Source organism: Scylla paramamosain, chromosome 41 (genome assembly GCF_035594125.1).
Source record: "Scylla paramamosain isolate STU-SP2022 chromosome 41, ASM3559412v1, whole genome shotgun sequence".
NCBI classification, from domain to species: domain Eukaryota; kingdom Metazoa; phylum Arthropoda; class Malacostraca; order Decapoda; family Portunidae; genus Scylla; species Scylla paramamosain.
The window spans coordinates 205,001-221,868 of NC_087191.1; the positions used below are offsets into that span (position 1 = coordinate 205,001).

Here is a 16,868-nt window from a genome sequence, read left to right on the forward strand (position 1 = left end):
TATTATTATTATTATTATTATTATTATTATTATTATTATTATTATTATTATTATCATTACTGTTATTATTATAATTATATTTATTATTTTTATTATTATTATTATTGTTGTGGGAACTCTCTTACCCTTTCACTCACCTAAGTATCTACCAGCTAACACATAATCACAAGAAGCATCTCTAAATATAATTACAAATACTTGGTAACTTAGTTGTGGTTCACGTGGCTTTGAATGATGGTGACAGCAAGGGGTGAAATGTAATTACTGGGTTTACAAGCCAGCTGGACTGGTCGTGCTTCGTAGCTAAAGCAGCTTCCTTGCGATATCCAATTGTTCCGAGATTCTAAGTTCTTTTCAACTTAGCGAATTTAACTACAGGCAACTGCTAGAGTGGCGAGGATGCGTTTTAATAGGACTGCTGGTTTAGTAGTGGCTCAGTGACGACTACAGATCGGTAAATAACGTAGGAACCTCTTCGCACCTGTAGCCTCTGTACAGTAGTTTCGGTGCCTTCAGTGCACTTTGTGTTCTTACAGAGATGTTTATGTATGCGTCACTGCAGCTGACCCTTTTTTTAATTGTATGGCAATTTTAAGGCATTATACCTTGATTTTCTCTGAGCGCAATGAGATCGTGCTATAACTACCGCTGCACTCAAGAACAAGCACCATGAACTCCATTAGAACGTCGCAATCAGGACGATTCGACATTGCCTGCAGAAGGATTTGGGTCTACCAAGTCGCCGTGCCACTAATAAGCCCATGCTCACAGATGCAATAAAGAAGAAAAGGGTTACTTTCTGTAAGAAATATCAATCTTGGACATCTCAGCATTGGGTGAAAGTCATGTTTAGTGATGAAAGCATTTTCAGGCTGGTCAGAGGAGGCTCAAAGGTCATGCGTCGTTCAAGTACCGTATCACGGTATGATCCGAGATTTATGGCTAAGACAACAAAGCATCCTGATTGTGTGATGATGTGGTGTGCTTTCAGTGGAAACAAGGGCAGGGGAGGTCTGGCATGCCTTCCTAAGAATGCAACAATAAAAGGAAGCAATTATATCCATGTGTTGGAAGACCATATGCTGACATTTTGGGTCATTCATGAATGTGAATTTTTTTATGCATGATGGTGCTTCTGCCCACAAGTCCAAGATGGCTCAAAAGTTTCTCAGGCATCATAAAATTAATGTTTTAGAGTAGCCAGATAATTCCCCAAACATTAATCTTATAGAAAATGCCTGGAATATCATAAAGAACACAGTTCAAGAGGTAAGATCCAGCAATGTCAAGGACCTGCAGGACGCGTTGAAGAGGCTGTGGATGGAAATGAATTTCACCTACTTTATCAGCCTTGTTGAATCCATAGCCAGATAACTGCAGATGGTCATCAAGAATAAGGGTAACATGACAAAGTATTGAATGAAAGGAAATATATACTCGCAATAAAAATCAGGAAATGTAAGATTCTCTGTTTTAATAGACCCTGTATTGTTAATATAAAGACTTTCTTCTTGCTGGCACTATATATATATATATATATATATATATATATATATATATATATATATATATATATATATATATATATATATATATATATATATATATATATATATATATATATATATATATATATATATATATATATATATATATATATATATATATCTTTGTGAAGCCAGGCAATAAGTTTTCTTTGAGGCAGACGATGTTAAAAGCTATGGCACATTCTCCATTATTCATTTTTTTTGTGGTCGGTTAAATGGATATTGTTCCATATATTAGTCGCCTTGTTATCAGTTGGGATGTTTAATGGTGTTGGGATGTTTAATGGTGTAATATTATATCTGCTGTTGTTTGTTCTTCCTTTCCATTATTTTTTTGCTCTCCTGTATACAGACTAATTCTTTAAAATGTTTCGCACCATCCTTCCTCCCTTTCCCTCTCCCTCTCCCTACCCCTAACAAAACAATCTTTATGATAACAGCTTTCCTTTTTTTTTTCTTTTCGTTTTTTTTTTTTTTCTCAGCCCAATAGCAATGTTAGCTTGAATATTTTTGCCTTTTATATTTATCTTCTTTCTTATATTCTTGTGTGTGTGTGTGTGTGTGTGTGTGTGTGTGTGTGAACGCGCCTATCAATAGAACGCATACAACAACAACAACAACTACTACTACTGCTACTACTACTACTACTACTACTACTACTACTACTACTACTACTACTACTACTGCTGCTGCTGCTGCTGCTACTACATATCATAACACCGCTCAACCTCATTTTCCAGAAATGAGACAAAGAGATCATCACCCATACCAGAAATACTGAGTGGATAGAAAAGGAACCACTTAAAAACTAATGGAGAGAGAGAGAGAGAGACAGAGAGAGAGAGAGAGAGAGAGAGAGAGAGAGAGAGAGAGAGAGAGAGAGAGAGAGAGAGAATAGTGTCGCGACACATCTCACTTAATGATCCTTGCACTCAAGAAAAGTGAACCAAAACATGTTACACTAGATGGTCAACACACTATATACGCACACAAAGTGAGGCTGCTGAGTGCTGTTGATAATAAAGGCTTAAGACACTCACAAGCATACTGTGTCCTCAGCTCATAATGATCCCCCTCCTGCTCTTCCTGCTTCCTCACTGATGCACGTAAGGGTCACGGCTCGTGTTCTAACCCTTGGCATTGTAAGCGCGGGACTGAACTTGCTCTCCTCGGCACAGTGACACGAGAATGTGGCAGTGGAAGTCATTTTAGCTGACCCAAAACTACACGTCAGTTACGTTGTGTGAATGGGCATTGTTGGCGAGGTTTTCCACGGCTCTAAATGGCTGACAGACCGTGGTGGCGCCGAATGTTAGTGCGATATTAGTGCACAGCTGCTGATGTATGAATTGTGAGCCAAATAATAGATAAGTGATTGATAGAAATTGATATTTAGAGAATTAAATATACTAAATCATATAAATGTATTACTTCTATGGTTTTGAAAGGAGTCTTCATTGCAGTGATTCAGCATCATTAATTGAAAAGTGCATCACTGTCGCCAGTAACAAATAATCTTAATATAGTATTTTGTTTCATTCTTGTATCTGATTGGCTAAAGACCTTATCACATTCTAGAATCGAGGCCTCTGATTGGTGCGCTTGGTGGGTGCCGAAGTTTTTAGCTCCAAGCTGCTGAGCGCTCCAAGAAGGGGGCGCAAAGGTATACCATACCCTCTGACGAACAGGTTCCCAGTAAGACTGTGCAATGCCTGGATTTTCTACTGAAGATTTTGGCACAACACTCCATAATACGAGATTCAACAACAGCAAGAGGAAACGACAAGCAATGGACGCCCAAGAGACCCTCGGTGAGAACGGGAACACTAAGGAGAAAGCGACCAAGAACAAGAAGAAGAGGCGGCTGGAGAGCCTCGAAGACTGCACCAGCCACGAGAAGACGGTCACTGAAGGCTGTGCAGTGATGAAACATCGCGCCAAAAGAAGCAAGGGAGGAGACGAGAGCCGCACGAAAATAGCGGGACGTGGGAAAGAAATTTCAAAATACAATAAGAAGGTGGATAGCGTTGAAGGAGCTACGGAACACAAAAATCAGAGGGACGGGAATGACATCAAAGGCAAGAAAACGATGAGCGTGGAGTGTTTTCATCCGATTATGGACCGCACCAAGAAGAGAAAGAGGCAGAACAAGGACGACGACGAGAAACAGAACAAGAGAAAGAAACAGGACACGGAGGAAACGGAAAACCAGGACAAGAAAAGGAAGAGGCAGGTTAATGACGACGACGAGAAGCAGAACAAGAAGAGGCAGAGGCAGGTTACGGATCATGACGAGAAGCAGGACAAGAAGAGGAAGAGGCTAGACACGGAGGACGACGAGAAGCAGGACAAGAAGAGGAAGAGGCAGGTTAAGGACGACGACGCGAAGCAGGACAAGAAGAGGAAGAGGCAGGACGCGGAGGACGACGAGAAGCAGGCAAAGAAGAGCAGGGGGGAGGGCAGGAGAGAACGAAAGAAGGGGGGGAAGATGGAGTGCTGTCAATGCGTTAAGCACGGCATCAAGAGATGGAAGATGAGAGGGTGGTACAAAGACGACGTGGTGAGGCTGATGGTGGATGCCAAGAGAGTCAGCAAGGAGAGGAACGTGAGCAGGTGGTGCCGTCTTAATATTGGGAAAGAAAACCTGGTGTCCGCGACCGTGCGCGGCCACGCGTGCCTTGTCCAGCTTGACAGCGGCTCCTCATGCAGCCTCATGAGGCTAACACTGGCCCGGAGGCTGGGAATCGTCACGGGCAAGCAAGAGACGGTAAAGAAATACTTGTTTACCTGGGCTGGCATGCTGGAGTTGGACGTGATCGAGCTGGACGAGGTGGTGGTGATGCTGCGTCGCTACGTGGCGGTCAACACGCGCATGACGGTCATTGTACGCGGGGATGTGAGGAAGCACTCCTTGGACCTAATAGTTATGTCCATGAGCCGCCTGCAGGAGGCCGAGGTGCGGCAGGAGTTCCATCCCGACGAAAGCAGCATCCTGTTCCTGCGTCACCCAAAACGTCTGCGGCGGAGACAACCTTCGGACATACAACGCAAAACGTTCATGTTTGCCGCACGAGCGTTAGGCATCGAGGAGCCGCTGACGGTGATGGTGAACACTGGTAACGCGTCAACATTCTCTATCACTAAGACTGGTCAGGACAAGATGCTGTGCAGGACAGGCAAATCGACTGTGCTGCCGAAACGAGTCCTGCTGCACTTTGGCAGCGGCACAGACACTCTGCGAAAGATGGACACGATATACATGCGCCACTGGTTTGATTTCGTGTTTGGACGAACGCTGCTGTGTAAATTACAAGCAGCGATAGATTATGATGATTTGTCCATGACCTTGACGCTCAACGGAAAACGATACCGCTTCGACATCCTCACTCACGTCCTCCGTCTGCGTACGCCCAGAGGTGCCGCGTCCTCTTAGCCTCCGCCTTGACTTTATTGATTGATTGATTTTTTTGTTTTGTTTCGATTTGTTATCCATCAGGGAGGTCAGCAGAGGCAAGAAATAGATGAATAAAAATCCCGCTCAAAGAAGATCCCAAAACGAAAATAGGAGCAGTGAATAGAGTAGAAAAAATAGTCTGGATTAAGGATATAAAACTGTGTTCTTCATTAAGGATATTAAACTAAGAAAATGAAGATTATGGACAGTAAATCAAGGTTATTAAGATAAAGGATAGTAGGTTAGGAAAATAGTCTGGATTAAGGATACTAGTTAAGAAAATAGTCTGCATAAGAAAATATTACACTAAGAAATGGAGATTAAGGATACTAAAATAAGGAAAATAAGACAGAAATATCAAATTATGAAAATGGCCTGGATTAAGAATAGTAGACTAAGAAAATTGTCTGGATTGAGGATAGTAGATTAAAAAAAAATCTAAAATAGTACATTAAGAAAATAGTCTAAATTAATAAGGCTAATGCATTAAGAAAAAAAATTTGATTATGGGTGGTAGATTAAAGAAAAGACTGAATTAAGAAAATTAGATTAAGAAAAAAACCTGGATTAGAGAAAATAAATCAAGAAAATAGTCTGAATTAAGGATAACAGATTAAGAAAATGATGTGGATTAAGAAAACTAAGATCAAGGTTGATAGACTAAGAAAGTAATCTGGATTAAGGATAGTAGATCAAGAAAATAGTCTGTATTAAGGATAATAGATTAAGAAAATAGTTTGGGTTAAGAATATTACATTAAAAAAAAATAGGCTGGATGAAAGATATTACTTAAAGATTAAGATTAAGGATAGTAGATAAAGAAAATAGTCTAGATTAAGGATAGTAAATAAAAAAAATAGTCTGGATTAACGGCAATAGATTAAGTAGATGATCTACTTTATCTACCATCTTAAGGATGGTAGATAAAGAAAATAGTCCAGATTTAGGAGAATGAATTAAGAAAAGTCTGGATTAAGGATTATACACAAATTTAGAAAATGTTGTGGGTTAAGGATACTATAATTAAGGAATCTACGATTAAGGATAGTAGATTAAGAACATGAGATTAAGTACATTAAGGAAATAGTCTGGATTAAGGGCACTAGTCTGAATTAAGAACACTAGATTAAAGAAAGAGTCTGGATTAAGGACAGTAGATTAAGGAAATAGTCTGGATTAAGGACAGTAGATTAAGGAAATAGTCTGAATTAAAGACAGTAGATTAAGGAAATAGTCTGGATTAAGGACACTAGATTAAGGAAATAGTCTGGATTAAGGACAGTAGATCAAGGAAATATTCTGGATTAAGGACAGTAGATTAAGGAAATATTCTGGTAAAGGACATTAGATTATGGACAGTAGATTAAGGAATTAGTCTGTATTAAGGACACTAGATTAAGGACAGTAGATTAAGGACACTATATTAAGAAAATAATCTGGATTAAGGACAGTAGATTAAGGAAATAATCTGGATGAACCACACTAGATTAAATAAATAGTCTGGATTAAGGACAGTAGATTAAGGAAATAGTCTGGATTAAGGACAATGAATTAAGGACACTTAGATGAATGTCATTAGGTTAAGAGCAGAGGTTGGAGCAATGGTAATGTACAAACCAGTACACATGTACATACATGAGACTGAAAAGTTCTTTAAGGAACCAGAGGCTGTCTTCTGTATAAATATATTTCTTATATTGTAATTGGATGTGTTTATACGTAGATATATTTCTATATTTTGATTTCATGTGTGACTTTGAAACGGATCCATATTGATGTTTACTGTGTGCTCGTGACCTGATGATTAATGTGTTAAGAGATTTTAACAGAAATATCAATATCAAAGATTATATATATATATATATATATATATATATATATATATATATATATATATATATATATATATATATATATATATATATAGAAAGAAGGATTCGTTACATAATGACGGAAGTTTTGATAGTGTTCTAGCGAAAATATCGAAAAAGAATATTTCAGTGTGAGTGTGTGTGTGTGTGTGTGTGTGTGTGTGTGTGTGTGTGTGTGTGTGTGTGTGTGTGTGTGTGTGTGTGTGTTTGTGAGCACCTGAATGTACATTGTAAAATTTTTAGGTGACGTCCAAATTCATAAGTAGATTGGATTTTTGATGATGGGGAGAGGTATAAATGGAGCATTCATTGTCAGCTTGGGGTTGAATCCCATCAACTTACCGATTCGTTCAGGATATGGCTGAATTTTTTTTCTTTTTTTTTTTTTATTCTACCTGAGCAAAGCCAGGTGATTCTGCTGGTGTGTGTGTGTGTGTGTGTGTGTGTGTGTGTGTGTGTGTGTGTGTGTGTGTGTTTGTGTGTGTGTGTGTGTAATAATAATAATAATAATAATAATAATAATAATAATAATAATAATAATAATAATAAACAGTTTATCATTTAGGCATTTAACAAACTGAAAATGTACAGAGGGGGTGGGGAAATACTTAACATTAATCCTAAAGGTAAAGCACGGTTTACACGCTACGATAAATTGTAGCGATTTATTGAACACTGAAATAGTAACGATTTATTGGATGATTGAAAGAGCGTTTACATGCAACGATTTTTAATCCGATATTTTTAGTCTTTACTTGACCGTCATGGAAGAAACATTATGGTGGTCTGCATTTGGGATGTGTTTAGTGGGAGAAAGATCAAGAAAAAAACGAAAATCAAAAAGGAAATGGAGCCGTGATTGGTTAATGAAAAAACAAGTGTTTTCTCATATAACTCTGTTGGATACATTGAGAGATGAGCCGAATGACTGGTGAAATTATTTGAGAATGGGAGAAGACACTTATATGGAATTATTAAATTTAGTTTCTCCATTAATAAGGAAACAAGACACAGTTATGAGAAAATCAATATCTCCACATGAAAAATTAACCGCCACCCTAAGATTCCTTGCAACCGGAAGAAGCTTAAAAGACATGGAATACTCAACAGCCATATCAAAACCCTCTCTCTCAATAATAATCCCAGAAACGTGCGAGGCTATTTACCAAGTGCTCAAGAATTTCATACAGATAAAGTAATAAACAGTTATAATGCATTTATTTTTCAGAAACATAATATTTTATTGTTATTTGACTCATTCCTTTTTACAAGGAAAAAAAAACATCAAATGGTAAACAAAGAACATCTTAAACACTAAATAAGTTCAGAAACATAATATTTTATTGTTATTTGACACATTCCTTTTTATAAGGAAAAAAAAAAACATCAAATGGTAAACAAAGAACATCTTAAACACTAAATAAGTTCTACTACACCGTAAAATTTGAAAAATAAGTAGATACATTATTATCCACTGTCTTCTTGGGTTCAGTCTGTTAAGTGAGTAGTTTCTTTAGAAACAGCCAGTTGAGGTTCTGCTTGTTGATTGATGGTATATTGAGTGCGCATCTGATCACAACCAATTGTTTGAGGGTTTAGAGGCATCGTGTTAAGTTGCAGAATGTTATTGGAAGGTCGACTGTTCTGTTGTTGAGGGTAGTATACTTGAGGATCATAGGACTGATGATGGTAAGGGCTATTTTGTTGAGGGCATAGTCCCCGGAAGTCATTTCTAATTAATGATGTTTGACATTGAATTTTCGTAACTTTGAAGTCCTTATCAAGTTCCTCAATCTCCCCTTGAAAAATAACGTCATTAATTAGTTTTCGAGCAAATTCAGCCTGCATACCTTTAAGGGAGCGTGGCTTATGAGCTATATACTTTCCATAGGCCTCGAATTCGTCATCAGGACGAAGAGATTTTAAATGTTGCCCCGTTAGCTGTATGAGTTCATCTGTTGGAGTCAGCTGCTGTTTCCGTTTTGGGCGAGGTGCTATTGGTTTTGGTGTAGGGGTTCGTGATGTACCTGGTTCATTAGAATCTGACTCTGACAAAGCCGGTGAAGGATGAGGAGTTTCGCCAGGATCATCCTGTTGTTGTACATCTTGAGATTCAAAACCTTCCTGAAAAATAAGATTAGAACAGAACCCAATATCAAATGTTATTATATGGATACATGTATGAATGAAAGCATATTGATAATTATTACCAATTTCTTACGCAACTAGTATCGGAACAAATAGTATGATATTAATAACTTTCGTTATATTTATTTTACAGATTCCTACAACAAGTAAGGAATGGAGAAGAATAGCACAAGATTTTGAAGACAAATGGCAGTTTCCTTATTGTTTGGGTGCTATTGACGGCAAACATGTTAGGATTGTTCCCCCAAAAGATAGTGGATCACATTATTATAACTACAAAAAAACGCACAGCATTGTATTGCTGGCTATAGCAAACGCTCACTGTGAATTAATTTATTGTGACGTTGAAACGAATGGTAGACTATCTGATGGAGGTGTGATCAACAACTCACTTTTCTACGAAAAACTTGTAAATAATCAATTAGATATACCTGAGTCTGAACCAGTTAGTTCCGATCTTGATATGGAATACGTTTTTGTGGGGGATGATGCCTTTTGCACTGCGGCCTGACCTCATTAAGCCCTACAATCGGGATTCACTGAACAACGAGAGAAGAATATGTAACTATCGCATTTCCAGAGCACGACGAGTGGTTGAGAACACTTTTGGAATTATGGCATCAAGATTTCGTATTTTACATACTGCGATTAATTTAAAAGTTGAATCTATAGACTCAGTAATCCTCGCTTGTTGTGCGTTACACAATTTCATGCGCAATAAATCAGTGACATACGCCCCCACTGAATGTTTTGATAAGGAAGATACTACCGATGGTACTATTCACCTCGGTTCAAGGTGCAATCCTGATATTCTGCACAACCTCGAACGACGTTCAAGAGGACAAGTTCTCGAACAAGCAAAACAAGTTAGAGAAAAGTTTTGCTCATATTTTAATGGAGTGGGTTCAGTTACATGGCAAGATAATATGGCATTGAGCATTTGAGATTTTTGGTTTCAAAATCAAAACTGCAAACAGTTTCAATATAAATAAATGGTTTAGTTTAGTAAGGTTATCAAACAGTTATATTATAAAGCAGTATAATAAAAATGTGTACATTAATTTTGTAAAATTTGAACGCATCTATTCATTATGTTAATACATTCCTTTTGTAAAATATATTATGGAAAGAGTGTCGTTGATATTATATGAATATAATACAAACTTACCTCATTTTCTTTTCGTTTGTCCTCATCATCCATTGTACTCCTAGCAGATCTTGCTGAGTCTTGATCATACAAGAAGTGAAGCAGGTCATAATACCATAAACTAGGCTTGTATACCTCCTCTGACCCTGCGCCTGATTTCATCGAGGTGGTCACTTTTGCCTTCTCTTTGTTGTAAACAGTCCGTAGTGAATTTATTTTTTTGACAACAGTGTTTCTTTCAGCTAAAGGATCAAACTCTGTATTTCTTCACTAGTTCTGCATAGGCCAGGTCCTTTTTGTTCCTATCAGAGTATTTGTGGGACTTTATCTTCCACAAACACGGAAAACTCCGATAAAGTTCAATGAATTCACTTAAGAACTCATGAGGTGTTTGCTTTGCCATCACTGTGTATTAAGTTTATATTTCGAATTAGCTCTTGCGCACCAGGACTTCACACTTCAGCAGTCAATCTGAAAATGAGCTAGATTGTAACGATATCTTGGAACCTTGTTTACACGTTCAAACTTGTCGTTACGATGCATATAGATTTGAGCCTGCTGGCACCAACCACTCAATCCAATTCCAACTCCAATAAATCGCTACGATCTCCTGTTTACACGTAACGACAAATTGTAACAACCTTTTCATTACAATAAATCGCTACAATTTATCGTAGCGTGTAAACCGTGCTTAAGTCTAATCTAGAAGGGACTATTGATTGATGGCTCGCACCATGGTGGGAATCGCGCTAAGTCTGTACCGGTCCGTGTGTGTGTGTGTGTGTGTGTGTGTGTGTGTGTGTGTGTGTGTGTGTGTGTGTGTGTGTGTGTGTATTCAGTTTTTTTCAATAACATAGTGAAAAATAGACAACTTAGTCACTTTCCTTGAGTGTTCGGAAATAAGAGACATTGACAGCACACAACGCTTATCTTTTTTTTTTCTTCTTTTAACTTACTTCTCTTTTTTATATTCAACTTTTCTTTCTTTTTTTCTTTAAGAAATTCTTCTTCTTCAACGTATTCTTTTTTCAGCTTACTATCTTCTTCAACTTCTTGTTTTTGTGTTAAATCGTCACAACAACGGAGGCAAGCCACGCAATATCATCACTTCATTTTTCTACGTATAGTAAAAAAAATAAATAAATAAATAGAAATAGATGAAGTGCTGTCCCCAAAAATTGCTAACCATCGTTAGCCAAAAATTGCTAACCATCGTTTCCTTCCCCTTCTTTCTGTACATACTGTATATAAAGAACAAAGCTCTGAAGACTGTTACTCCTCTCATCAACACAAGCCAAAGTCGCCATCTTACACTGTGAACGCTTATCAACACTCTATGGACTCTCTCAAGAGGGAAGCTTCAAGACACTCCTCCCACAATTGTTGACGATCGTTTCCGACTCTGTTTAGGGACCGGCGCTTGAGGGAACCTTTTTTTTCTTTTTAATTTTGTTGTCCTTGTCAGGTGCTCCTCCTGGAAAGAGAGAGAGAGAGAGAGAGAGAGAGAGAGAGAGAGAGAGAGAGAGACCCCCTTCGTTAATTAAAGAAAAACAGGAGTATAGTGTTACATTACATACCCTGCTTTTGTACTTTTTAAAGGAAAAATGAATGAAGGCTATTTTGGTATCTTAAGGTAAATTTCCCCTTGTTATGCGCCCCCGCTGACACACACACACACACACACACACACACACACACACACACACACACACACACACACACACACACACACACACACAAATCGTCAGATGTAAAGATGGCAAAGTAACCTAAGTAATTTTCCCCTCTCTTCTCTCTCTCTCTCTCTCTCTCTCTCTCTCTCTCTCTCTCTCTCTCTCTCTCTCTCTCTCTCTCTCTCTCTCTCTCTCTCTCTCTCCTCGGACACATTTACGCAGCTCACCACGTATTTATTTTTAACCAGTGTCGTTATGAGAACAGATCTGCGCACATGATTCTTTAACAAGAAAAAAAAAAAACGAAAAAAAAACATAAATAAAAGAAAAGCAAACACAAGCACTTTCTTAAAGTAAGTATTCGCTACGTTATCAAAGTTAGACATTCTTTACATTCACCCCTTAAGGGGAAATTTACCTTAAGATACCAAAATAGCCTCCATTCATTTTTCCTTTAAATTCTACGAAGCAAAGATTAAACACATGTCATGTTTTATTTTATTATTATTATTATTTTTTTTTTTTCATTTTGCTGTCTGTGTATCTGTGTGTTGGACGGGAGGAACCTTCGCCTTTATTATCCTATATCTCTTACTTACGGGTCAAAAAGTCTGCTGCTGTTTGTTCCTGCTCTGTGTATTATAAAGTTCCCTCGAAGTTTTGTAAAGTCAGTGTGGGTGTATCAGTAAAGGTTGCATCATTAGCTCAGCATTTTGGTATCTTTGTTGGGGGTGTATGTTGTGTACAGCAACCTAATTATCTCTTGTTGTCTGTAATAAGGCGATGATAAAGCGGCGGCGTTATCTCTTCCTGACACGTACAAGATTCACAGGGCAAAGCGTCTATTCTGGATCTTAATAACACGTCGCTGTATCATGCTGCCGACTCATCATCTCCGTGCGGGAAAGTTGTAGTCTAAAACGTGCGGATATGAGACTGCGCATAGTCATCACTGGAATACACTGGCACACGTGGGGCTACTAGCATGTCGTTTCTCTCCGCCAAACACAATATAGTAAGAATTCTTATAGACGAATTCACAGAATCATTAATGGAAGAAGCTACGTGCGGAAACCGGTCTTCCTATGACTGGATGGTGAGTAGCAATTAAGCATTGGGAAATTTTGTATTGCTGGAAAATGGTATTAAGCACCTCATTCTTAAATTCTGGCCCAATATTGGAAAGCAAAAGTGAACGTGTAGCGAATGGATAGAGGAGGTGGGACACTACTAGAGCAGATTTGTTAAGTAAAACTGCAAGAATAACAAAGCGACTGTAATGATCAACACAGACTAGAACATAAGAAGATCCTTGGTGACTGAGTTAACTGCAGAAGGTTCATATCAATAGCATCAAAAGGACCAGCAAGAGTCCAATATTCAAGCATAGGAGCTGTATGAGTGGTATCTTTAGTTTGTGCACATGAAAAACATTATGCTACATGATTTGTCATGTCAAGGATCATCGTAGGCCAGTAATAACGCTTACGAGCCATTGTTAAAGACAGTCAATTGGTAGACAGATGATGTCATGAAAATTATGTAAAGCCCATACCATTGTCAGAGCCTCTAGATGAGTAAGTGAGAAGCGAGACAGCAGCATTCAGGGTACGGCTAGCATATGCACTGACATCAGGACAAGAACTCTTAATCTGCTGCATTAGAACAACGCCTACTCCTAAAACACTTGCATCAATGCAGAGTGTAAATGACAAACTGTAACCTGGAAAAGTAATGACTGTAGCATAAGTGAGTGCATGTTTGAGTCGGTGAAAGGTAGTTTGTTGGCTGTTGTGCCCTACGAAAGAGACATCCTTTTTGAGAAGTTGCGTGAAAGGCGACGCAATGGATGCAAAGTCTCTGATGAATGAACACTAATAACCCGCAAGACGGAGGAAAAAACCCACATGGTTCACTGACATAGGGATAGGAAAGTTTTGTACTGCCCGAACTTTAAGATCACCCAAAAACTCAATATGTGAGCGAAGGAATTCACACTTAAGCAGATTAAGTTTATGACCTGTTTCTTTGAATTTTTGCAAAACAAGTTCAAGTTTGTCAAAGTGAAATTCAAGATCACGAGTTACATAAACCCATTGGAGCAGGGAGCCATTCATAATGACTTGATAGCGTAGAAAAGGCAGTAATCTCAAGGCTTCTAGAATCTGAAAGAATTTTCAAAAAATCTGATTTAAGGTGATGTGTAGTGAATACTGTGTTACATTTCCCAGTGGATTCCAAAAGGTCACTTAAAATAGGGAGAGGATAATTGTCAAGGACGGCCACAGAGTTAACTTTCCGAAAATCAAATACAGGACGATATGAACTGTCTTTCTTTGGAACCAAAAACAGTGGTTAGTTCCACTGAGAGTTTGACTCTTGGATGATACCGTCTTTCACCACTCCATCAACTAAATTCTGAACAACAGCATGCTGACTATGAGGCAAAGGATATTTATGCACAAAAGAAGGACGTGTATCAGATTTTAACCGAATGTGATGCGCTATAGGGTCTGTAACACCAAGTGCTTTATTAAGCAAGGTAGCAGCCGGTTTGTGTTTGAAAAACAAATCAAAGAGACGAGACTTTGCTGTTGAGAAATCCACCACCTTAACACAAGCTGAAAGCTGAGAAAAAAGGAATAATATGTGAAGAGTCATGAAAGGACCTACTGTCGCAAACTTCAAAAGAACCGAGAAGTGCATCACTCTTGAGAGAGTCACCAAGGCATCAGTTACATGATCTCAAAGAAAAGAGTATTTTCAAGAGCCAACCTATAAACGTGGACAGAATCTGGCAAAGATAAGACGCAAGAGTGCATTTGCCACATGAACGGGAAGGCAAGCAGCATTCATGGGGCCCACTCGCTGATTTCCAATCACAACAGCAGAACAGACATCCACAGCAGAGATTGAACGTTTCCAGTCCATGAAATCAGTAAGTGACAAATCATGGCCTGTGTAACGTGAATGCTTTGAAGTGTGAACTGGATATTTAGAAGTTAAGAGTGCTGCTGGAATGTCCATTGCAGAGATAACAATATCCTAATATAAAATAGCATGATGCTGAAGAAAAAACATCAATATCATGAGTCACAAGAGAGTGAAGTCCTAATAGACCATCGCTGTTGAGTAGAAAATCAGTTACAAAAATTTTTGCTTCAGATGATGTTAAATTATTGGCAAGAGACAAGGGTAGAACAACTGTACCAAGGACATGTAAGAAAGATCCTTGTACATTGAAAAGATTATTATAATCAGGCTGTAAGGGAGGTTTAAGCAAGTCCTTAAATTTGGAATAATCCTGGACACTCAAGAAATTACAAGAACCACCAGTGTCATCTCCCAAGAAAAGAAGAGTGTCATAAGAAAAGCACTGGTAAACTTGGAGAACTTGAAAGGCAGCAATGACACTGGGAAGAGCGAGAGAGTGCTCCGAACAAGACGGCATTAATCTTTCCAGCTTTGAGTTTGACTGCTCTGAAAATTTGACGGAGAGGATGTCACAACCTGCTCTCGCTGCCATTCTAGAATTTCGAAACTACTACTACTACTACTACTACTACTACTTCTTTTTTTATGCAGGAGGGACACTGGGCAAGGGCAACAAAAATCCACTAAATAAAAAAAGCCCACTGAGATGCCAGTCCCAGAAAAGGGTCCAAAGCGGTAGTCAAAAATTGAAGGATAAGTGTCTTGAAACCTGCCTCTTGAAGGAATTCAAGTCATAGGAACGTGGAAATATAGAATCAGGCAGGGAGTTCCAGAGTTTACCAGAGAAAGGGTTTAATGATTGAGAATACTGGTTAACTCTTCCATTAGAGAGATGGATAGAATAGGGGTGAGAGAAAAAAGAAAGTCTTGCCCAGCGAAGACGCGGGAGGAGGGGAGGCATGCAGTGAGCAAGATCAGAAGAGCAGTTAGCATGAAAATAGCGGTAGAAGACAGCTAGAGATGCAACACTGCGGCGGTGAGAGAGAGGCTGAAGACAGTCAGTTAGAGGAGAGGAGTTGATGAGACGAAAAGCTTTTGATTCCACCATGTCTAGAAGAGCAGTATGAGTGGAACCCCCCCAGACATGTGAAGCATACTCCAAATATGGACGGATAAGGCCCTTGTACAGAGTTAGCAGCTGGGGGAATGAGAAAACTGGCGAAAACGTCTCAGAACACTTAACTTCATAGAAGCTGTTTTAGCTAGAGATGAGATGTGAAGTTTCCAGTTCAGATTATAAGTAAAGAACAGACCGAGGACGTTCATTGTAGAAGAGGATGAAAGTTGAGTGTCATTGAAGAAGGGAAAGTTGTCTAGAAGGCTGTGTCGAGTTGATAGATGGAGGAATTGAGGTTTTGAAGCATTGAACAATACCAAGTTTGCTCTGCCCCAATCAGAAATTTTAGAAAGATCAGAACTCAGGCTTTCTGTGGCTTCCCTGCGTGAAATATTTACTTCCTGAAGGGTTGGACGTCTATGAAAAAACGTGGAAAAAGTGCAGGGTGGTATCATCAGCGCAGGAGCAGATAAGACAAGAAGTTTGGTTTAGAAGGTCATTGATGAATAATACGAAGAGAGTGGCTGACAGGACAGAACCCTGAGGAACACCACTGATAATAGATTTAGGAGAAGAATAGTGACCGTCTACCACAGCAGCAATAGAACGGTCAGAAAGGAAATTTGAAATGAAGTTACAGACAGAAGGATAGAAGCCGTAGGAGGGTAGTTTGGAAATCATAGCTTTGTGCTAGACTCTATCAAAAGCTTTTGATATGTCCAAGGCAACAGCAAAATTTTCACCAAAATCTTTAAAAGAGGATGTCCAAGACTCAGTAAAGTGAAGTGATAGATGTTTAAGAATCTTCCTGTTGAAGATAGATTCAAAAACTTTAGATAGGCAATAGGACTTTTTTTTTTTTTTTTTTTTTGAGGGATTAGAACGGTCACTTTTTTTAGGAACAGGATGAATGTAGGCAAACTTCCAACAATAAAGAAAGGTAGATGTTGACATAGAGAGCTGAAAGAATTTGACTA

At 38.6% G+C, this 16,868-nt stretch overlaps 1 protein-coding gene and 1 long non-coding RNA gene across 2 annotated transcripts in view; one reads left to right on the plus strand and one right to left on the minus strand.

Annotated features, from left to right (window-relative positions):
- The window catches only part of LOC135092796 (uncharacterized), a 32,382-nt gene extending 22,263 nt beyond the window's left edge, over window positions 1-10,119 (plus strand). Inside the window, exon 3 of the long non-coding RNA XR_010263076.1 lies at window positions 9,154-10,119. This is a non-coding gene — a long non-coding RNA (uncharacterized LOC135092796). The remainder of the gene's footprint in view (window positions 1-9,153) is intronic.
- LOC135092795 (uncharacterized) lies at window positions 7,620-10,978 on the minus strand. The gene is made up of 2 exons (XM_063991473.1): window positions 10,189-10,978; window positions 7,620-8,996 (listed from the first exon to the last, which is right to left on the minus strand). The coding sequence occupies exons 1-2, from the start codon at window positions 10,327-10,329 to the stop codon at window positions 8,361-8,363; spliced, it is 777 nt and encodes a 258-aa protein (XP_063847543.1). The 5' UTR covers window positions 10,330-10,978; the 3' UTR covers window positions 7,620-8,360.
- Between the last annotated feature and the right edge of the window lie 5,890 nt (window positions 10,979-16,868).

Excerpts from the sequence above, each read along its gene's own strand:
- LOC135092795 (XM_063991473.1), bottom strand. The coding sequence starts at position 10,329 with ATGAAATCAGGCGCAGGGTCAGAGGAGGTATACAAGCCTAGTTTATGG. Across the intron at positions 8,997-10,188 it reads ACAAACGAAAAGAAAATGAG|GAAGGTTTTGAATCTCAAGA; the intron begins GTAAGTTTGTAT and ends CTTATTTTTCAG.